This window comes from Plectrocnemia conspersa, unplaced genomic scaffold (assembly GCF_051122295.1).
Source record: "Plectrocnemia conspersa isolate PC_06_02 unplaced genomic scaffold, ASM5112229v1 ptg000014l, whole genome shotgun sequence".
NCBI classification, from domain to species: domain Eukaryota; kingdom Metazoa; phylum Arthropoda; class Insecta; order Trichoptera; family Polycentropodidae; genus Plectrocnemia; species Plectrocnemia conspersa.
The window spans coordinates 4,019,310-4,043,627 of NW_028277178.1; the positions used below are offsets into that span (position 1 = coordinate 4,019,310).

General features: G+C 33.2%; 1 protein-coding gene across 2 annotated transcripts in view; it reads right to left on the reverse strand.

The window, feature by feature from the left end:
* Positions 1–300: 300 nt before the first annotated feature.
* Sik2 (Salt-inducible kinase 2) overlaps positions 301–24,318 on the reverse strand; it is a 126,561-nt gene continuing 102,543 nt past the window's right edge. The window contains exons 7-10 of one of the 2 annotated variants that reach the window (XM_088203531.1): positions 4,764–4,990; positions 4,432–4,694; positions 1,844–4,352; positions 301–511 (exon numbers count right to left, since the gene is read on the reverse strand). In XM_088203531.1, the coding sequence (XP_088059657.1) occupies positions 413–511; positions 1,844–4,352; positions 4,432–4,694; positions 4,764–4,990 (3,098 nt within the window). In that variant the 3' untranslated portion in view covers positions 301–412. Of the gene's footprint in view, positions 512–837; positions 4,353–4,431; positions 4,695–4,763; positions 4,991–24,318 lie in introns of those variants that run through there. The other variant, XM_088203530.1, reaches the window with a different exon arrangement.

The following is a 24,318-nucleotide window of genomic DNA, read 5'->3' on the forward strand; positions in this document are numbered from 1 at the left end:
ATCTCAAATTGTCACGTCACTTTTCAGTCTATCCATCCATAAAAATCCAAACGTCAAAAACTCATAACAATCAACTCACAAATTAATATATTATCACAGAAAATATTTATAAACAAAAAAAGTGATTGTAAAGTAAAATAAAATATACAGCAGACTCTTGATTGTCACTTATCACCGTAAAACAAGATTTTTGCCACAGACTATTTCGTCTTTGTGGTATTATAAAGTGCAAATTGTTGTACAGTGTTATTTATAATATAACATTATAAAAATTATACTTACGCATACATGAGAATCTAGAGATCGAGAGTTTACTGTATACATTTTCATAACAAACAAATAAATACAAACATGGAAATGTATAATCCTTATTCTAAATACACATGTAAAATAAAAGATCAACTAATTAACGTTACATCGATTCCATTTGCTCGGTTAACTCTAAAATTGGACTCTCGCTTAACGGCAGCATACCGGCAGTCGGTGGTAAACTGTGTCCTTGCCAGCCAGACTGAAAATGTATTAAAGAATTTTAATATCTGCTTAATAATATACATATATTATTATATAAATATTAACAAAGATACGTACCTTCTTAAAAACAATAAGTAGCCCATATCTACATTTGATAACATCATGCAAATTAATATTTAAGTGCAGATTTAGGCTACTTTTAAAATGTATCGTCACTACAAGTTGTATTTAATAATAATAAGCAATCTACTTTGTTCCTAAATAAATAATTTATTTTTTATATAAACTTTATAAATTAAGCTCTAATATAAGCGTATAAGCATGTTATTTAAAATTAAAACAGGCAAAAATAAAACTCAAATCAAACCAGATTAAATATAATTTATTTTGTAAATACACATTATATTTAATAAGTATATAATATATATTAAGTATATATACGTAAAACTAAAAAGAATCGTGAAAAAAATACAAATGTTGTTTTAATTCATTGAAAAAATAAAACGAAAATATTTCTAAAATCACACTTTGCGTACACAGACTCGAATCTGTATTTGATCAAGCTTTCGCCAAGCATAGGAACTAAATATGTGATAAAAAAAAATGTAATATGTGATAATGCGTACATCATACAATATATATGAAAGTGAGTCAAATGAAAGGCTTAAAAGTTCAAAATACCGCTTCATTGTCTTGTGAAACCCATTGAAATGAATCGACAAATGAAAGTTTAGTACGGTGACACATGTCTATCACTCTAAAAAATGTACTAGTGGAGTAGAAAGTTTCGAAGCTGTGCGAGTCCTATAGCATATGTTTCGACTATGTCCACAAAAATAACAATATATTATCAAATACTTTTGTAGCGCATTAAAACAGAAAGTAATGACTTTTTAGGAAGATATTTTTAATAACAGGCTCACTAGCGCAAGCGGGAATCAAAAATTGCTCTGCTTGTCTTCGTCAAAACCAAATAAATTTAGCACATCTACAGAATTCTGGTGCACTAAGCCATATTTAAGTTATTCATTTGACCCACCCTCGTACAACAACAACAAAAAACTAAATAAATTTAATATAAGTTGCTCGTACTTGAAGCGTGTGTAAATATACGCCATCATACAACTTTAACGTATTACATAATATATTAATTAAGCACATGACTTTACCAAATATATTGATTATAGAAATTATCATGCAGTTTATAATATTGTTGATATATTTAATACGACATATAATCGGAACTTCATTTCTATTAATACACAAGCAAAAAGTCACATAATACGTATTGAGTAACGGAAAATAAAATCAAAGTCTTCTCATACAATCATACAACAGACAGTTGTATCTAATTAATTTGATGGTATACCTGAAAGCATTGAGGCGTTTGAAATAAGTTATTGTTAGGCCATGGGGTAGGATTGCCCCAAATGACTCCGGGTGTATGTCCGTGTTCGTTGAGACCGAGAGCTACGGCGCTGCTCGTTATGTTTTGATGTGGCAGAGTCATATGGCTCGGTTTCGTGGCCATTTCGCTTATCTGACACGCGTTCTGCAGACTGGTTGGCAAATTAGACCAATTCTCATTTCCCACTTTGTCCTTGTTCAGTATAGTGATCTCCATTGAGCCTTGATACGTGAAACTCGGAAGGGTCTCCTGTGCTTCGTTCGCCATCGCTTTGGCTTGGTTCGGACCTTCCACTATCGCTTGAAAAGCCAGAAGATCTTCGTTCTCGCTCTCCGATAATGGAATCGGAAGAGGTGGTAAAATTTGCTGCTGTTGGGCTATCTTGTAACTCTGCTGCCTTAGCATCTGTCTGCGGCTCAAACCCATCTGAAGAGAATGCAGATTTGCGTCAGTCGTCGTACCGTTCGCATTTGGCTGTGCCATTGCGACTTGCTTCTGTAAAATCTGACGCTTTTGCTGAAGCAATCTATGCTGCATGAGCTGCTGCTGAAGCGGCGGTTTGATATTCTGCAACGACGCATTATTAGAAACGTTCAAAGCCGACTCTCCTATCTCGGAAGATTGGATACACTGAGCCGTCATTTTCGGACTCGCCGGTAACGGCGGCGACGTTGTAGAATAATTAAAATTTTCTGGAAGACTTATTCGCTTAGGCAAACCCGATTTGGTTTCTATAAAATGTGGACTAAATGAAGCCGAAAATTGATTATGTTGTATTTGTCGTTGTGTCATTTCTTCAACAGGCACGTTAGCTTGATATTGCGTTTTTAGCTTTTGAGCTTCTTTCTGCACTAAGTGTAACTCTAAAACGCCTTTGGCTTTACATCCTTCGTTAAGTCTCTGACTGTTAAATGCGACGGTGTTCTTCTGCGCTTCAGTCGCTTGCGAGATTACTTGCTGCGCTACGAGTCCGTCGCTAGCTCTCCTTCCTTCTCTAAAATCCACTGGACTTCTCGTCGCGCTTCTCGGACAACCTTTATTGCCACTTTGATGATACGTCAAAGGGTTGTGCCTACTTAGAAATCCACTACAAGGTGACTTATTGTTACTAGTCGATACATAAACGCACGGATGTAATGGACTAGTGTTAATAATTGAACTATTTTCATAAACTAATTTATCGTCCGTCGATGTGCAACTAGGTAAACTGCTCGTCAAATCGCTGGAACAGTCCGACAACTGATAGTCTAAACTCTCAAAACCGGAAAAATTACTTTGCGACGAATCACAACTTAAGTTCTGACTCAAGCTCTTCGTATTATAAAAGTTGACGACTCCACTACTAGAACTAGAACTTGCGTAAGAGCTGAGCCGCTGCGGCGCATTGGGAATACTTGACAGGTCGTCCATGTCCGTTTCACAACCTTCGTCCGTCGAAGAAGAATATTGCTGCTGAAACTCGACGCTCTTTCCAGGCGGATGAGTAGTGAGTTGAGAGAAATTCTGAGGGTTCATGTATCTATTTGCACTGAGCGTAAACTTATCACTTTTGTAAAACGAATTGTTTGCGTGTAAATCACTATTACCCGGCAACGTGCTTAGTACGTCGGACGCGGTAGAGAGGGGCGGTATCACTATATTTTGCGTAAACTGGTACGGTTGTATGTGATTCGTAAAGTCTTTGAAGGGAGGAGTGCTGTTTTGAAGACGATTCAAATCTTGCGGCGGCGTACTCGTCACTAGGCGGCTCGAATCGTAGTTTATTTTGCTGGCCTCCGTTGTAGGAAGCGGCAGCGGAGACTGTTGAAGGGTGTTCATCAGTTTGGCGGCTTCTGAGCTCATCGTAAACGTGGTGGAATTGTTCAACATTTTCAACGGCTCCGAACTGAAACTGGTAGCCGAGGTAGAATTTTGAAGGACGTTGTTAGTGATGTTGATGCACGCTGGATCGATTCCGGTGAGTTTTCCGTTATCAATCGCACATTTCGAATCAAAGCTAGACGAAGTCAACAGCCTACTGCCGTCTTGATTTGAATGACGGGGATCGGGACCGACCGTCGTCGATTGTTGCAAGAGTCTTCGACAGTCTTCGCTGGATTGTTTCATGATTTTCTGATGATGTTCCAGCGTATTTGTGAGGAGCCTATGAGAAGTGGCGATGCTTTCCATTGTAGATTTACCGACACCTCTCGCGTTCGAATCCGCAGTACCGATGTTTCTCATGGAGAGCAGCCTGTTAGATTCGTCCGCAGCGGACAACCGCGACGTGTTCAGCAGATCGAAAGTTCCTACGAGAAAACTTCTATGGGCATCTCCGAGCTCGAGATTTCTCTGCAATAGTCTCTGCTCCGTCATATTAACGTTAGCGAGAGATAAGAGTCTTTGAGTTTCACTAATAGGATTCTCGGGTGGACCGCGCGGTGGCGAAGGAGGAGCTCTAGACACGTGAGTTTCTGGAGATCTCGATAGTCTGAAAAACAAAAACATAAAACAAATTATAAACACAACAATAAGGATCTTTTATATGCAACTAATAAACAGTTACGCACCTATGCGCATGCTCACTGGACCGCCTAGAAGGTTGATCATGATGGGGCATAGACGAAGTTGTACTATTTTGAATAGGAGTCGCAGAGACTCCTTTTCGGGCGATAGCTTGCTCTGCTACAGAAGAAGGCCGCCTTCTTTGCGTACCTCCACCAGGAGCTCCCGTGCCACCCCCTGCGCTCCCATCCTGAGCGCGATGTTTCAATCTTTCGAGTAGTAGTAAATAAATAGCTGCATGATGATCGTAACTGTTTGAGCGCAAACTCTGAAATAAACCACAGTTGAAATTAAACATTGATCTCTACATAGACTCATCAATCTGATATTTAAATACCTCTTTGGTTTTGGCAGGATCTATCCCCAAACTGTGCATTATTCGCAGGACCTGTTCGTTAGGATCTACGACTCTAGCGGGGCTGCGAGGTATTTCGCCGGAGACTGTCGTCCCCGTCACGGATCCGACTCCAGCTCCGGCCATCCACCGGTGCCTCCTGATTTGTTCAATTGTGTATCGTTTCAAAGGGTCCAAAACAAGCATTTTCCTAATGAGCGATTCGCAATCTGTAACAAATACGAAAACATCTATTATTACACTGACATTTAACGGAGGATCAAATTTGATATTGTAACAATGGATCTATTTCCACTCACGCAAACGTATATGTTACATAAATAATTTTCAAATTAATAATACCTACATAATTCTATTTATATATATAACGAATTATATTATTAAATATACACGCTCAAAGCTTAGACGCGACCTTGCGTCGTGAATTTTCGCAGTGCTTAATTTTCATAATTCAAACATGTTCTACATAAAATAATCTCGTCCGGAAAAGCTCACTTTACTTACGAATAATTAATCAGGCTATACATCATTCATAATATTGCATAGTAGATTCAACATAACAGCGTTTTTCAAATTGTTTGCGTATAGCACAAATGAAATAAAAAAGATTTGTATTATAATCAATACTAGTATGAATCAGTAATTATTAACAATGAAACAACAACCCTGTTTAGTTTTTTAAGCTAAAAACTTTTTACCGAAATTGGCGCACTAAGCGTGAGAAACAAAATGTGTTAAAACCGTCAAAAATCAACCCTTTTTTATGCCGCTCGGTGCAGACCCTGCGTGACAATAGACGGATTAAAACTGAATGTATTACAATATCTGTTTGCGATATTTTTAATTGGCAAGCCTTGTTGTATTATACAATGTGGCGTTGCTAGACTTCACGAATTGTTCAAAATTCACAAAATTTAAAAAATGACCCAAATAAACGACAATGATGGAAATGTATATAAAGATCATCATATGATAGGAAAAAAAGAATACAAACTACATTGTGAGTATAGAACAGTTTGTGAATTCCATACCTCAGTTTAATAAATTAGTACAATCTAATAATTAAACATTTAATGTAAAATTTAGAAAATTTAAATGAAAAGAAATAAAGATGTATAATATATAGATTTAATACTAGAAATAGAGACAATTTAAGGATGGTTAGTTAGGTACAAGAAAACGAGTACGGCCAGGGGAATAATGTACGGAGATGTGAATTTGTAAGGGTGTTGTTTTAGAGGTTTGCTTTTCGAATTTGAATTTCAAATTGACAGCCAATTTGACAGCTGACAGCTGATTTGTGCTCAGTTTGGTTTGCCATTTCATCATGAATAGACTTATTATAAATTATTTTTATGTGTTTTATTTAATTTTAAAGTTTTATGGCTCTAAAAGAAAACCTTTTATAATAATATTCCTAGAACAATTCGCAAAAATAAAAATGTTGTGGGTTTCCTTAATGGAATAAAGAAACATTTGCATGCATTAAGAAATAAATTACAATATTTAAGTATTTTTTATATTATGTTGATTATGCATATTTTGATTAAATTTGTTTAGTGTATAAACAATTAGCTATATTAGCTAAATACATTAATAAAATGAATAATATAAATGTGTATAAAAGCAGAAATCCACAACTTCAGCTTGCAGCACCATTCCGAAAACATCATTAGAACTTCAACCAGAGCTCTCCGACCTGGACTCGCTGAGTTTGCACGAACTTTAAATCAATAGAAGCAACTAATGACAGACAGAAATTTCAAAGGCAAGCACTTCTCTCTTCACGTCAACCCTGATCCTTGGTTTTAGATGATAACTACCCTTACGCGTCACGTCTATGCATACACAAAGAGTCTGATAATATACGTATTATACAAAAACAAAGAGTCTGGTTCCGCCCCGAATCATATGCATTGGTCAAAGGATTTAGGATTGGATGACACTTGGACTTCCCCCCATTACTAAATCTCATGTAAGTTAGAATGCTGTCATACTTCGACACTTCCATAAGAAATTCCACCATAAATGTAATATCACTTTTTGAATCAAGTAAAACTTCCTTAATAATATGGTCCGCTATAAATGAAAAAGAGACATTAGAGAAAAATTATTTTTAGAAAAAAAATACTAAAATTTCTCGCTGCGCGGTAAAATAACTAATAAATTCAGTAGAAAATATTTGTCGTATGGGCTGTGAATATTACGCGGTCTAAAAAACTTTATTAAAAGCTGATGTATATAGTATACCATGGTCGCAAAAGTTTATAGAGCACAACTGTTGGTCGGCTGACGTTAACCAGAACGTGTACGATTTCGGACGGGACCGTCGAGCAATGGGGGGAGGCTCTGGGGTGGTTCACCGCCATTTACGTCATAGGCTACAGTCTATTGCGTCATCGCTCGCGATTGTACGAGTGTGTATATGTGTGTGTAAAGCGTGGTTGTACGCGTGTAAGGCCAGGGTTATGCACGTGGTGAATGAACAGAGATATTTGATGACACGTGTCATACAATCATCGTGCAATAATCATCAAATTTCTCACATATTCATGTTTGGTAGTATAATAGAAATCCGAATGGAACGGACGGTCAGTAGTGCTTTTAAAGCTCTTTGAATGCAGGAAAATCTGATTTCACATTCACCAAATCTTTCCTTTTAGATGGAACGGTTCGTTAAATATGCATTTCATTGATCACGTTCTAAAATTGGAAGTTTTAGTATATACGTAAATAACATACAATGTAAATTTCATGTTTCTAATATATTCATCTAAAAATAAATTACATGTTATATTGTATTGTTTTATCATATTCGCATAAAGTGCAAGGAAAAATATGATATGGGATCGTTCTCAGAATAGTTTCGTATTAAAAAAATATATAACATATTATACATACATATGTAAGTTAAATATGTGTATAGAAACAACTAGTAATGTTTATTTCTAGTGAATTTTATTTTTATACCATTCCATTGAAATTAAACTTTAATTGGATTTTGGATGTATCAGACAAATTTCTCAATCAATCTATCAGTTTATTTATTTTTCTGTTGTTGTTTTTGTTCATTAAATATAATATTGAAACCCTTCTGAATAGATTTTTAGATTGTGAGAAATGTTTGTTAATTTTCCAACTCTCTAAATTAGTAGTGACTTGATTTACTAGCTTTACGAAATACGAGCATTTTTTTATTTGACTCGATATACGAGCAAAAAATCTTATTGCGTTATTAAAAAAGAACTTAATGATTAATTTAAGTAGTATGTACTTACCATTTCAATTGCCATTAATCCATTCAATTTTTTCTCATTGAACTGGATTAATGGCATTGCAATTTAATGGGAAAAATTGATTTGACGTACGAGTAATTTGAGTTAGGCTCGTAAGTCAAAGCACCACTGTATTATGTTTATTTTGGTAAAAATTTGACAAGTCAATTTTTAATATTTCGATTCCTTTAAAATTCATATTATTTTCATTAAACAATATGTATTTTTGTGGCCAAATTTTAGAAGAATGGGGAAGGGGGGGGGCAAAAGTTGTTCAGTCAGTAGTCGTTTTTTAATATTTAGATTTCATTAAAATTTGTAGTATTGCATTAAATAGCGTGCATTTTTTTGTCAAATTCAAAGGGGAGCAAATGCCTCTACCCCCCCTCCCCCCACCTAAATGACGTCCCTTTTAGTATGTTTTGACTTTAATCTTATCCTTCATAATTGGAAAAAAATATAATGTTCTTCCCAGCTCTCAGTCGTTTAGGAAATAGAGATGATTCTAAAGCAGATTATTTATTATCGTTTTTGATCAGGGATGTCATTTCAACTTTTTCAAATCAGCTGCGATTGAGTTAATTCAAAAAAATGTGTAATGTCTTTTTGTACATATAATAGCTAATAGTTATTTGAACGAATTTGATATATCGGTGTTTTTGTGCGAATTTGCATATAAATTAAATACATAGAAATTAATTAAATCTTTGCGCCTTAAAACAACAAATACAAAAACGTAACACGAATTTCACAAAAAATGCGACGCATTCCTATTTTTCAGATAAGCGTTAAACGATAATAAAAAGTAGATCTTACCAACATTTGTTTCGTTCAACGAATGAATTCCGCGAATTTCGGTCATAGTAGATACCCCCGATTAACATTATATTCTTTTCGAAGACGTAAAGGATGTTTTTTTTTAAAAGAAGCGTCTCATTGTTACATAAAGAACCATGCATTTTGGAGCGGCGCTAGGGTACATTGCAAGAAAAACGATTACCTGTGTTGCTCAAGTATACAAAGATTTCACAAATTTCATTCGAGATAGAAAAATGAATATTCGAATATTCATAGATAGTATAATTTAATTTACATGTGAGATGCACCAATATCATTTAAAGTTAAAATAATACACTCTTTAATGTTATAAAAGATCGATCGATGATGTTATAAAAGTTCGATCATGTTTTCTATGCTATTCCATCGCGTTTGGCAGTCGAGAATTATATTTAATTTTTTCCCCTTTTTTTTGGTTTCGCATAGTTCTTAAGAAAGCTGTTTCTTAGGCGAGACTTTTGTTTCTTTTAATTTGAGAACACGATGCTTTGCTATTAAAATGCAATATAAAGAATTTACAGTTTTTATCTAGAAGTGCAAAAGAATTTTAAAAATCTTCGCAATATTTTCACACTCTTTTTATTTGTAATCAATGCGGTTTTTAGTCAAAATATTAAAGTTTTAAATAAAAAACTAAAATAAAAAGATTTATAATATTTAAAATTAGATATGACGTTGAAAAAACCGCCTTTGGAATGTCGCATAATTAGCTAAAAAATCTGGTTTATGAAAACCGCCAAGCTCTAATAGCACCCTTAGTAATTGTAGTTGTTTTATGAAATAATTGTTTAACTTATTTTCTCGAAGATTGACTTTCTTGCGTTTTTTTTACTTTAAGAAACACAATATAGTTAACACTGGCAATTTTAAGGCACGCGTTACTTTTTTTTCATTTTATTATTGTCAAACCAGTTTTCGAAACAATATAAAGAAAAACATTTCAGAAACTTTCGAGTCATATATGTACATCTGAAAGGTTTTAGCTCTGAATTTGATCTTTATCGAGGTAGGACGTAAGTGCGCCATCACAGAAAGGTAATACGCTCTCAGTCCCGACGCCAGGGCTTTGCCCTTGACTTGTCGGACTTCCACAGAAATCGACCTTAAATACTGTAGCCCCTAGAGTTACATCCACGGAGGAAAAGGTCAGCCTTAAAGAGCTAATATATATTTATAATTTAAATTTTTAATCCATTAATGTTTGATTAAAAAGTAAAAACATTATGTAAAAATATTTTAAAGAAAATGTCATTTTTCTTCTACTAACAAGCTTAAAAATTCTAATTTTAATTTAGAAACTTATATTAAACATAAAGTTTAGAGATTATAAAAAAGTTTGACAATTATGTTTTATTACATAACTATAAAGATTTTCGACTCGCGTTACTAGTTACGATTTATATTCACACTCTAAAAATTTAAGATAAGCAAATGGTTTTAATGTAGTGTTTAACTGCTTAGTGATTAATATTCTTGAACCTAATTCGTACATATTATTAGGAATTATATTGATATAATTTAATCTCTCCGAAAGAGTTTTTAAATAGGTTGTAGTCTGAAATCATTTAAAGACTGAGAGAATGGTATTGATTACAATTTAATGTTAAAAACATAACATTGTAAAAGAGATATAGATATTTTAATTGATTCTAGATTTACATTTAAACAAAACTTCAATCAACGTTTGTTATCTAACTTTTTAATATTTGTGTTCCGAAATAAATATTAGAAATATGACTTTTGTGAAAAGTTCATAATATATATAATACAGATTCTATTCACACAGTCCCACTCAAAACTCGTTATTTTATTGCCATTCCTTTATCAAATACGATGTTTTATAATTCAAAATATAAACGAAAAAGCATTTTTCTCAGACAGCGAGAGCGGCAAAAAAATATACACTTATTATAATGGGGTTTTCGCGATACTCTCCAAAGAAAAATATTAGAAAAGCATTCCCCCTCAGCTCTGATGTCACGGGCAGCGCTAGCAGGCTGCCGGGGTCTGCTTTAATGCGAAAGCTCATTACAAAAGCTCAAATACACACACATACTTACACACTATTGAAACCCTCCAACACAAACAAGCGCACAATAAATATTGCAGCCTTCAATTAATTTCGCCTTCTGGCAGGCTTCAAAAACGTAATCAATACATTCATATTGTTTTATACTTTACGTTGTGGTATAATACCGCAGAGTAAAAAGGGCCGCAATGGCGATGATGAAATTTTTAAAAATTAATCTGAAGACCCAAAACAATACGCGTATATACAATATTCATAATTAAATTGTCCCTCGATAATAACCGAGCTTAATATTAATAATGAATTGTTTGCAAAGTATTACATTTTTAATTAACGTTCAAGAATATGATGATAACTTTTTCGTCAAAAATAAGTCATAATATCTATTAGACTTGGTTCGGTGTTTATGTTATGTTAACTACACTAAGGATTACATACATTTATTATTAATTTTATCGCTGCGTGGGTTTTGATATTTAATTTATTTCGAAACGATTGACGTAAGTCAATGGTAATAGAAAGCGATTAAAAAAATAATCGATACAAACTGTTCTGCAAGAATAGCGTGATGATAATCATTTTGGATGAACCGACAGCCGTTTGCATCACTGTCAAATAAATTTTCCCGGACGATTTAATTCGCTAACGGAAATTTTCTGAATGGCATCTAGCCTCCCTCCAACGAATTGTATTTATTTGTAGCATAAATTAAGGCGAAGTAACTCTCGACCTGTTGCTACCATAACTCTTCTTCATAGGAAGAAAACTTTGCTGTAAGCTCGGTGTAAAATTCTTGAGCGAAATATTGAATTACGTTACATCGATCGTCCCACCACTTTGCTATCTCATCCCACTATCTACACTTGCTGGTGTCGCTTTTCTTTGTTCACTGCTTGTTTATTCATCGTTCATCTAATTGGCACTTCAACAACTACACACAAAAGTTATCTGGCGAAACGTGATATTCAGACGAGGAGATATCACATAGGAGCAACGTAAAAATAAAGACTTTCGTTAATTAATCTACAGCAGAACATCATAAGATATAATGTAACCGAAAATGTAGGATTGACGTTAACTTACGTACATATGTATACCAAGCGGTATTTTGACGTCACGAAGCTTAAAAAATAATAAATTTTAATTATTTATTTTTATTTTATTTTTTAGATTAAATTAAGACCATCGTGGCCTAACAGGTTACCCCAGTGCGCCACGATGGTCGAAAACAAATTTTAAATTTATAAAACATAAAAAAACGTATATATACATAAATTTAACAAAAAATTATAAAATATCAAAATTAAATGATACAAACTGGATCAGATCCTCGTAGCTAACATTAAATAAGTCAATATGTAATGCCAGCGTATTAAGGAGCCGGATGGCCACAGCTATAGGCAAGTCGGCAAGTGCGGATGTCCTAGCCCTAACGGCCACCAAAAAAGGTCTCGATCGTGATTCTCGAAAATGTTCCGGAACCCAAAACTGGAATTCCTCGAGAATAGCTGGATTGTCGACAGCACCTTTTAGTAGTTTGAAAAAATGCTTAGCGACATACAGCTTTCTGCAAATCATATCCCAACGCTCCTAAAAGAAAGGCGCTGGGATATAAGTACGGATAATAACAAAATGTCCTTTTGTAAAGGTATCTTAAACACCTTTTTTGAATTTTTTCCACTAAAAGGGAATATTTGGCTATTCGGGGATTCCAAATTATAGATCCCGATTCAAGAATGCTACGAACTAAGGTGTCATAGAGGATGCGAATAACTGACGGATCGTCAAAGTGAAAGGCATTCCTCATAACAAAGCCGAGCATCTTGGAAGATTTATCACAGACGTCGTGTATGTGTAGAGAGAACCTCCATTTGCTCTCGAAAGTGATTCCGATATCTTTAGTGGAAGTTTCTTTAGTCAAAATGTTACCACCGAGATGGTATAAATAAGCTGATGGCGAACGGGATCGAGAAAATGACACAGTATGGCACTTTCCGCAACTAAAGGGCAGACGGTTCACGGAAGCCCATCTCCATAGAGAGTCTAAATCACTTTGTAGAGAGAAGGAGTCCACAACAGATCGAATGCATTTATATAATTTTAAATCATCTGCGTACAGAAGAAAACTTAAATTTTTAATTGCTGTATTTATGTCATTAATAAATAACACAAAAAGCAGAGGTCCCAGATTGGACTCTTGAGGAACCCCCGGAGGGGGTTAATACATCCATAAAAGATAGTTGACTTAATTTTTCCCATCATTATAATATTATTTTGATATATGGTACCTGTGTAAAAAGCAACTATTTCAAAACGCATTGACTGTGAGAATATAACTTGTCGCATATACACTAGATTTACAGGCACCTGTCAAATAGACGGATAAAGACAAGTACTTACCTTTTTTAAATAATTTATTTAACTGAAATATGACTCATATAGACATAATATACAAAATAAATATTCTTACAAGTAAAATGGTAAAGGGAGTGACAATGAAAATAATATACACTGTACCCCAAATAACACGTAAATTGGGGACGTGCTATTTGGGTGCGTGTAATTGGGGAACTAGAAAATACTCATACATTTTTTGCAATACGTACGTATGAATCAGGCGCATGTAGTTAGATATCCTCACACATAACAGGCACCCAAATATCACATCCCTAATTTACCGTGTTATTGAAGGGTCTACTGTACTCAACTATTCAGAATATTTTTTAAACATATTAAATTTTTCACACATCTTTTTACATTTTGTACACGCTTTAAAAATATTAGTTGGACTAATTTTGTGTTTACATAAAGGCGTCGAGGATCGGATTTCATCTTTCTCAAATAAGGAAAACCATTTAACACATATTTCGATTTCGAATCGACTAATTTAATTAATTGGTATCAGTAGAGATAGGTATATAGTGATCAGATTTTAAAAAATAATAAGTTGCAGAAAATAAAAATAGAGTAGATACCCAGAAAAATTCCGTTTTGTAAAATTTATAAGCTGTTTCTGTACAAATGATTCTAGTGTTAAAAGCGCAATAAAAATAAATGCTATTAGTCTTTACAACTTGCCGGCGAGTGCATTTGTAACTGAAGGTGCTTTTACAAACATAAAAAATATTTGCTATTCACAGGTACCGACAGCTGGTTGTGGAAGATTTTAAGTGTTGCTGAATCTCCACCTGTTCAAAATTTAACAGTCAAGCAACGACGGAAATAAACAAATCTATTTTTAAACACAGAAACTCACATTTCGACCAAGCATATATAAGTACATATCATTCACTTTCGACCGAAATCTTTATTAATAACATTTATTCACGTCTAGGGACACACAAACATTCATCCGAATTCACGCCAAGCATCGATTGAGAAAGCAGTTGCTTCCCTCTTCACGTAAAGCCTGATCCAACGTTCGCAATCCATTATTGGATTATACATACACAGACAAGAATACGGGGATATCACGTATCTACTGTACGTGATCTAAAATTCAGCAAATGTTGCTTGTAATCAGACCACATCTTCGCGTAAGTCGGAGCAATCAAATCGTTCCTGACTTACGCGCAAAAGGAAATTTCTCGCATGCGAAACTTGGCGTGCGATCAAAAATGTACAGCGTCTGACGTAAATCAAAAACGTCAACTCCCTAAGATTTTCTCGGCGCCGTTTAACAATCGAAGGGTGTTCACGTTTTTCTTTTAAGCTACTTTTTCCAGGAGAGCGCGGTCGTCACCATAAAAATGACGAAGTGTCGACGTGGGTGGATCCAGCTAATGCGCGATGATAATTCACCCACATGACGCAAAGCTGACACGTATTAAAGCTCGGTTATCTACCTATTGATCAGATTGGATCAGCAAGAGAATGATACATATTACAAATATGATTAGGTTTTAATTTATAGAATGCATATGAATAAGCATTTTTTATCTTTATTGCATATTTTTGATTAGTTAGTAATTCTAAAACCGCAGCTGTAAGGATTAGCTAACGTGATTTTAATAAGCTTTTCCTAACAATGGCCCTCAAGAAAGCCATAACACAAGAATTATATTTTTTATCAAAAACAGCCACAATCGTCAATTAATAAACCCTTTTTTCATAAGCTTCTAGTAATACGCTTAGAAACATATGTTGTTATTCTTGCATTTTATCATTTGTAATTATAATATAAATGCCCACAATGTGACACCTTAAAAGTTACACTTTTATTAAGAGACATATTGGAGGCGAAGCTAAACAATAACGCTATTGGTCATAATATTGATATGTTAGTAAGCAAACAACGACTTACTTTAATTTAAACTTATAATTACTGGCACGCTTAATGAGTATTAAGAGAGAAGAGAGCAAGTGTACCTCTAAATGCAGTGTTGCAAATTGCACCGAAGTTAAGCCGCATTAATTTGTCAGTAACACAGACACAATCTTATAGTATTGCTTACAAAATATTTAAGTATTTGTACGCATGTTTACATATATATATCGCAGCGTGATAAATAAATAAATAAATATAATAAATAAAATCGCCTTGTCGTGTTTAAGGAGAGAAAACTCACTTAAGTATTATAACTTATTAATAATAGTGTAAATGCAGGGAAATTGTGTGGGAGGGTGCGTTCTAAAAAGAGTGAACGTAAATATTACGACAATTCTATATATATATATATATATATATATATATATATATATATATATATATATATATATATATATATATATATATATATATATATATGTACGTATATATTTATATATAAAAATTAACAAGAATTGCGTTCATAAAAAGAGAGCGAAGGAAGTAATGCAAAATGGAATCCATATAGATCGTTCCCGATATAGAATGAATGTATTTTTATACAATAAGAATAAAAAAATATTCACGTACTTACGTAGTCTACCAAAGACGTCATTCTGTCTGAGTATAGTGTAATTAACTCGCTGAATATGTGATTTAAAATTGCACGTGTGTCAGTCATACAAATGAGTAGATTGACGTCAAAAACATACTGTTCGGTACATTGTCCATCGTAATGCGATGCTGGACTGAATACGATCGATTCTCGTAATTGTTGTTCAATTATGAAGTATGGTTATTTTGCTGAAGTGTCGCGTGAAATGGAATATATTCTGTAGTGAAATGTATTATGCGCGTGGTTGTGTGTGAGTGCAGACTAGGGGTTGCTGTAGGTCGATGAAGGGGTGGCAAGTGCATTGACACAGCAGTCTACTGACACACAGACATAAAACGGGTGAATGTCTCTTTCTCTAGCCGTGAGAAGGGATGGTGTGTGTATTTTACACAAAAAATTTTAATAAGAATTTAAATAGACGTTTCGGAGTTTGCACAGCGCAAACATGGTTAACGAGTTAGATGTATTTATAGTCGTAAAACTACATTGTTTTATTAATATTTATAAAATACAATTCCTTTGAGTTGTATGTGTATTTAGGGCCCTTTCTCTATTGTATTTATCAAGGGTCGCCAAGACTTGGACCACAAAGATGTTTTAGCTAGCCCGCGGGAGTATGACTGTAGAATTATTCATGCAAATAACCTGAAATAATCTTAAAAAATATATTTATCATTTTTTTTAATGTAAAAGACACATTATGCATGTGATGCATTTGCTCTTGTGTTTTTGCGGCGTTTTTGTAATATATGCTGCTCAATCTTCTGTGTAAAAAAAGATCGCTAAGGGTCAGTTTTTAGAATTATATATCTCTTACAATGTATTTTTAGTGCAAAACATTGCTCTATATATGTAGTATATAGTGTACAGGCGGCCCTCGACTTTCGCACAATTTGCTATTTCGCACATTAAATAAAAACATTTTTTTTAAATTTAATTTAAAAAAAAAAAAAAAATATAAACACGAGTGAGAAACGCAAAAACGCAAAAAACATTAATGAAATGGAAAATCTTTGTCATCGTGGATCGATGACCAACGTCAAAAAGATGTCCCTCTGAGTATTTCAATTATTCAAGCAAAAGCTCTTAGTTTGCACAAAGATTGGAAGGATAGATTAAAAAAAGATTTTAACACGATTTTTCAAGCAAATAACGGTTGATTTTACAATTTTAAAATGAGGTATTCTTTTCATAATATTAAATTTACTGGAGAATCGGCTGATGCGGATAAAGATGCTGCAAAATAATTTATTTCCTAATTATCCAAAATTATTGAAAATAGAGAATATTCCTCTAGCCAAATATTTAATGTAGATGAAACAGGTTTATTTTGGAAAACTCTTTAACAATGAAAAATATGAATGAAGCCTTCACGCACCTTGACAAATTTTTAAATATTATGGAAGATTGTGATCCCAATGGAGAACGCATATCTCAAGTGCGTAGGGCGATCAATAAAAACATAGCATGTTATAAAATACTATATGAAGAAAAGAAAATGAATAGTGGAAAACAGTTAACTCTTGATAACTTTTCAAAGGAAACACCCGCAAACCCCACTTTAACGACTCTTAAACATCTTATATTTACTTGATTATTAAATATTTTAAAATACACACAATTTTAATTTTTTTTACTTTCCTCGACTTTCGTACATTCAACATTCGCACACATTTTCACGAACCAATTATGTGTGAAAGTCGAGGGCCGCCTGTATTAATAATACATGCTAGATTTACTGAATTAATAGATACTCTAGGGCAGTGTTTCCCACGGTGGGGCGTACGCCCCACCGGTGGGGCACCACGCCTCAGAGGTGGGGCACCACGCTTCAGAGATGGGACACCACACTTCAGAGATGGGACACGTCGGAAATTATCAAATATTCCACATATAAATATAATTTGCTCGTTCACGACTAAATATACCCACGTGCGTAGGATTTCTTAAAATTTGGATTTATACCTGCTAGGCATGACGAATGCCTACCTTTTTGTCTTCTGTGTTAGAAATCCTTTACCAATGAAACAATGAAACGAGGTCGTCTTGAAGCACATTTGAAGGCAAAACATAGTACTCATATTAATTCAGATATTATTTTCTTTCAAAATCTTAAAGAAAAATTTGGAAAACAACCAACATTAACAAATCTATTTTGTGCACAAACTGCAAGTATTGATCGTAGTCTTGAGGCTAGTTACCAAATTTCATTGCTCATCTCTAAATGTGGAAAAACCCATACTATAGGAGAGGATCTAATCAAGCCATCAATATCAGCATTTCTTAAAACAGTTCTACAACTCGTGAAAGCTATGCCCCTCAGCAACACTACTGTTTGCAGAAGAATAGACGAATTGAGTGAAAACGTAAACTAGCTTACGTAAGATATATTTATAAAAGAGAATTTGCAGAAGAAATGTTATTCTGCAAATCATTAGAAAGCACTACTACCTCCAAAGATATATTTAATAAGCTAAAAGAATATTTAGATGTTAAAAATATACCAATGAAAAATATAATATCTTGTGCTGCAGATGGTGCCCCTAATATGATAGGAAAGATAAATGGCTGCTTAAAATTAATGAAAGACGAGAATCCAGATATGACTGTGGTGCATTGTGTTATTCACAGGGAAAACTTGGTGGCTAAATACATTTCACCTGTTCTAAATGAGGTACTAAATTCCGTTATATAGTGTATCAATATGATTAAAACTAGTGCTAAATCTGAGCGTCTCTTCAAGTTATTTTGTGAAGAACACAATGCGGAACACGTAAGACTGTTACTTCACACTGAAGTAAGATGGCTCTCAAAAGGAAATTCCTTAAAAAGATTTATGGAATTATTCGATACCCTTTGGGATTTTTTAAGCAACCGATCTGATATGAAGTTTTTGATGACGGTCGTCGGTAAAGCATTTGTAATCTATTTAACTGATATATTTGAAAAATGAAATATTTTAAATAGCCAACTTCAAGGATCGGAGAAAACACTTGTCGATGCAAAAGCAAAGATATTTGCATTTACCACTTTTATCGAATTATCTAAAAAAAAAATTTTTAACAACAATTTTGCAACAATTTACTGGCTCCAAAAATGTGAAGTGACTCATAATGCTAAACGTGTTATTTTGGACCATCTGCAAACTTTATCAACTGATTTTAAAGAACGATTTGCTGATTTAAAAGAGATACATTTTCCAGCTTGGTTGACACAACCAATGCTGGTAGATATTCCAAATGAAAATTTGTATGAAGAAGAACTTTCGGAAATGCAAAATGATGATTCGATTACAAATTTATTCAATATAAAAGGAATAATGGCATGGATGTGCGAAGAAACTAACACAAAATATCCTAATATTACTTTGCATGCTAGAAATTTATTATTACCCTTTCCATCATCTTATTTAGTGGAATGTGATTTTAGCGCCATAAGCGATTTACTCATTAAAAAAAGAAATCGATTGAATATTACAAATAGAGGGGACTTAAGACTGAAATTACCCAAGTTAGATCCAGACATAAAATTTCTTTGTAGCAAGCGTAAGTGAATTTAATAATTTAATAATGGATTAGGTCAGGGTTTCCCAAACTTTTTCAGCGACGGAACACTTGACAAATCCGAAAACTTTGGCGGAACACTTAGCTTATTTTTTAGGTTGGGTAACTCATAATAGTAATATCATTTATTTCATAAACATAAAAATTCAAATAAATAAAGCTCCTAATGACTCTGATATTTTGGGTTCTTAAATTACAATTTTTTTTATATCAGGCATAATATTGATCAGTTGTATTCTCAGTTTTTGGATTATTTTTTTCTTCGATGATAGATGTATCAGTAGAAGTATTTGGCATTTCTTTCGTCAAATTTCCTGTTTTCAGCCAAAGATCCATGGGTAGTTTTTGAATAATATGTAAATTCTGTAATATTTTTTTTTGTCAAAATGGAAAAAAAAATTGTATTTTAAGCAACCAGACTAAATTAATGTACAAGAAAATCAATTCTTTTTATGCAAATTTTATTTAAATCATTTATATTTCCAAAAGTATACACCCAATCCTGTTTTAACGCAATAAATTACAATAGTTTCAAGCTTTTTTATCAGATTTATGAACAATTTTTATGTATTAGCAAGACTAACAATTTTTTTAATATACTCCAAATATTTGTGAAATATCTATTTAGACTCCGCGGAACACCTATTTTGGATCCGCGGAACACCAGTGTTCCGCGGAACATAGTTTGGGAAACCATGGATTAGGCATTACCATTTTATTTTATTTTACTTATATTTTTAATTTGTATTTTGTAATTATTTCAATTATAATATACGTTTTGAAAATTTACCTACTGTTTTATTAAAAAAGATGCCGGTGGGGCATATGACTTTTGAAAAGACTACGGTGGGGCATGGCATAAAGAAGGCTGGGAAACACTGCTCTAGGGTATTAAATAATATAAATAATAAAGCTAGCGCATATATTATGTTATTTTATACTAAAAATAGCATACATTGCACAATTAAAAAGTTTTCTGAAACGAGTCGACATTACTCGACGAAAATTTTCAGAGGGACGAATCGATCCAGGGACCGTGACTGGCAGACGAACGTCGCGTTTGGACCTTCGTGTCCCCAATGACGAGGAGCGTCCAGTGCAATAAAAATTCGGTCGTGACGCACGCGTGACGTCACGCAGCGCCTTTTGTTTCGGGACAGTTTTCATAAAACTCTGCGACAGTGAAACTCCATTTCCCTGGTGGTATCCTTTGCGTATATCTAATTGAAAGCTTTCGCAAGTCACGGAAGTGAACTTTAAAAGCACCTGAAAGCGTCGCCAAGACTTGACCCTTCGTACTTTAAATGAAAAATAAAACGTATATAAATATACACGCTTATTGTTCGAAACACAAATAGACGCCGAAGTAACGCGGCAGCGAAAATAAAATCTCCAACAATGAAACAGAGACAGAGGCGAATGTATTGTGTTTATATAATTTTGTATTATGTAAAAGATATACTAAAATAAACGGCAATAAAAATATATTTAAGTTGACATTAGATTATTACATTATAGGTCCGAAGGGAGGCATTTGCGTCGGTTTGCCCACGAAAATGTCAAGTCACTTTACAGCCACGTTGACTCGACGCTTGGAAATCTTTAGACTTTGAAGACACAAACTTAAGTTTGTCTCGTTATTTACTCGAAGAACATTTAAACCTACATTAAAATGAATTATACTATAATATGTATATTTAATTATTGATTAATAAAACAAACAGCAGCTACATACAAATATCCATCGCACAATAGGTTAAAATACATGAACATATACATGGTATCCATTATCATTGATTACGATATTATATTTAGAAAGTAATCATTTTATTCAGTCCTTTAAAAACAATATCATATTACAAATGTGACAAAGAAATTCAAATACACACGTCGCTTTTGTTTTTTCATACACTGAAAAAATATATTATATTTCAAATTTAATCATTTTTGCGTCACTGAATTCTAACCTCACGCATGTCACATTGTTTCTCTCTTGTGGATTTGAAATAAATTTAATAGTAAGTATTTATTTTTAGACTACGATATTAACAGAAAAATAAAATCATTAATATAACATACGAAAAATATAAAGCTCTAGGGTTCAACCCTTTGCTTGCCAAAATCCGAGTCATCGACTTTTGCTACCTTTTAAAAATTTATTTGTTACTATTTAAAGCCCATTACGAAATTGACGGATTCAATCACATTAATGAAGAAATAATTAAATACAGTTCAGGGGATTTTTTTATTATGTAATCCATCAATATAAAGGGTTACCAAAGGGTTAAAACTAGATTGCTAAAATATCGGTAATACGGCAATGTTTTTTATTATTAAAATATTTTTCGTGACAAAAATATTTTTTTTGCCTTTCTAGTATGCCTTTTTATTTGTATATATCTTTTATTCAATATTAATATTTAATTTGATCTTAACTAGTGAATTTACTAAACGCAAAATTACATTAGTAAATCAGCTACGCGAAACCCTTAAGTTTAAGTTTATTAGTTTCCTTCGCCTAAATCCCAGTAACTTCGCAGAAAAGTGTTATGCGTTGCTTTCAGATATTAATTAATAAGCGCAATATTTGTACAAATACTGTGATATTAATTTGGACGATTTTTTTTCATACACGTCTAGTATGGTTTCAATTATCCCTCCCCCCCCCCCCCCAATGACGTCCCTGAATTTTGTGTAAATACGCTAAAATAATGATTTTAATACAAATGTGTATGAAAATTGGAAATATATGAAAATCTCACATCTCAAAATCAGTACTAAGAACAACACTGACAAAAACTGAACTTTTTTACATCTAGAATAGTTTCCAAACATTCCTTATTTTAACTTTTTGAATATCAAATAGTAAACGATTATATAAAGTTGTGATGAATCGAAAAATACAGTTTGAATATACACATAATTAATGTTACAGTGTATAGAAATAAAATGTATTAAGACTGTTAATTTTTATTTAAAAAATAATAATAGGGATGTTTCAAAGTTTATACCATGCTCAAGTTTAATTATACCTGCGTCTGATAAGTCTACAACTCGTTATGCTAAAAAAATATTATAATAATAAATTACTTCGGACAGATATATTAATAAATTAAAATATATATCAGCACTGAGAAAGTACACAGCTGTACAACTCGAAAATGTAAGTGATTTATAGAATTTCGGCAATAACAAAGTGTTTTTTTTAATTAATATATTTGTCGGCTATAAGTTATTACAGCCATTGCAATTATAAATACAAGATAAAAATATGAATTTAGCAAAACAAAAAAGGGCATAATTAGACTGTAATGCAACATTGTTTTTTGTTTTTAGAAATTATAAAAAAATAAATATGTAACCACAAATATCATATGAACGATAGTTTGACAAGCGTTCGAATGTTTGAATATTTGGATTGGAGTCTCTAACCCAAAGGTAAGCACACGGTGAGTTTATATTTACACTTAGGTCAGATCGTCGATTTATGATAGAATAAAGAAATAATAAATCAACGTCTATACTAATTCCCAAATAAATATTGAGCATATTCGCTGCGTCTCAATTAGTTGTTAAATAATATTTTATTATTTTAGCCGTGATCAGGATTTAAAGATCATATTATTTTAGCCGTGATCACTTAAACGCTTGGCGCACAGCGCGTGTTCCAGTAAAAACAGGTTGGCGGCGAGAGGGTTAAGCACGGTATTAAAATTAAGATATTTGTGTGCATATAATTAACTAAGAAACGGAATTTTTGTGCGTTTATATATTTTATTTATTTATTAATTAAAATACGACCGTTATGACCTTACACAATGATGAAACAATGTAGCGTGAAACATAAAATATAAAAATACGATTTAAAAAAAATACGAAATTAATCACGGAACAGATTATATTGCCAGCGTAATAAGAAGTTGAAACATTAGATTTTCTAAGCTTTCTTAGAAATCTCATATATTGATAATAGATAAACTAGTTCTAATAACTTAAACAATGAGAGCAAAACTATACACTTTTTTTGCCGTAAAAGTAAATTAAATATCATAAACAAATTACTTATTTTTAAATCCTTAATAAAACCTGCAATTTCGTACGCTTTTCCATTTTGGAGATACACAATTAATATAAATACTCAATAAAACTTCAATCACAACAAAATATTTTGTTAAGAGTTGCGTCAAATTCTCCATGGTTTGTCCGCAACTCTATGTTACACCGTTATTTAAAAATGGAGCACCCTAACTGAACACCGCGAAAGAATTAAAACTATACTAAAAAATATACTAAAATAAACACTAGTTACTATGTATGTGTTCATATGTATACATACGTGTGTGTAAAATAATTAAAAATGATTTTTGTCAATAAACATTCACCAAAAATAGATAAGCAGGTAAAAGACTTGAACTGCAAAACATAATAGATACTATATTTAAGAAGCTGGATGGCTACGTATATACGCAAATATGCATATAAGCGCAGATGTCCCTAAAACAGTAACCATTAATAGTTTATAACAAGTGCACTTAAACCGTTGAACCTTACTTTAACAAATAAACAAGGACCCGTGCCAATTATATTCATCAAAAAGTACCTTACACTCGATTTACACATTCCAGAGAATAGCGTCGTTATTAAATATGCTAAATTTCAAATCTACCGTTATGCAGCTACACACGCTAAAGATCAAATGATGGAGGACTAAAAGGTACGCTGGATTTTACCTTATACTATATCACTACCGTCAAGGCCTATACTAGAACTACCACTTCGCTTTCGATTCGGAATAACAACAGTTCAGACGAATCAGCAACAAGTGGAGTTACGCCGAAACTACCGATAATACCCTTAGCTGCTCTGATCTAATTTATCAGTCCTTCTCAAATCACAAAGGGTTCAAATTGA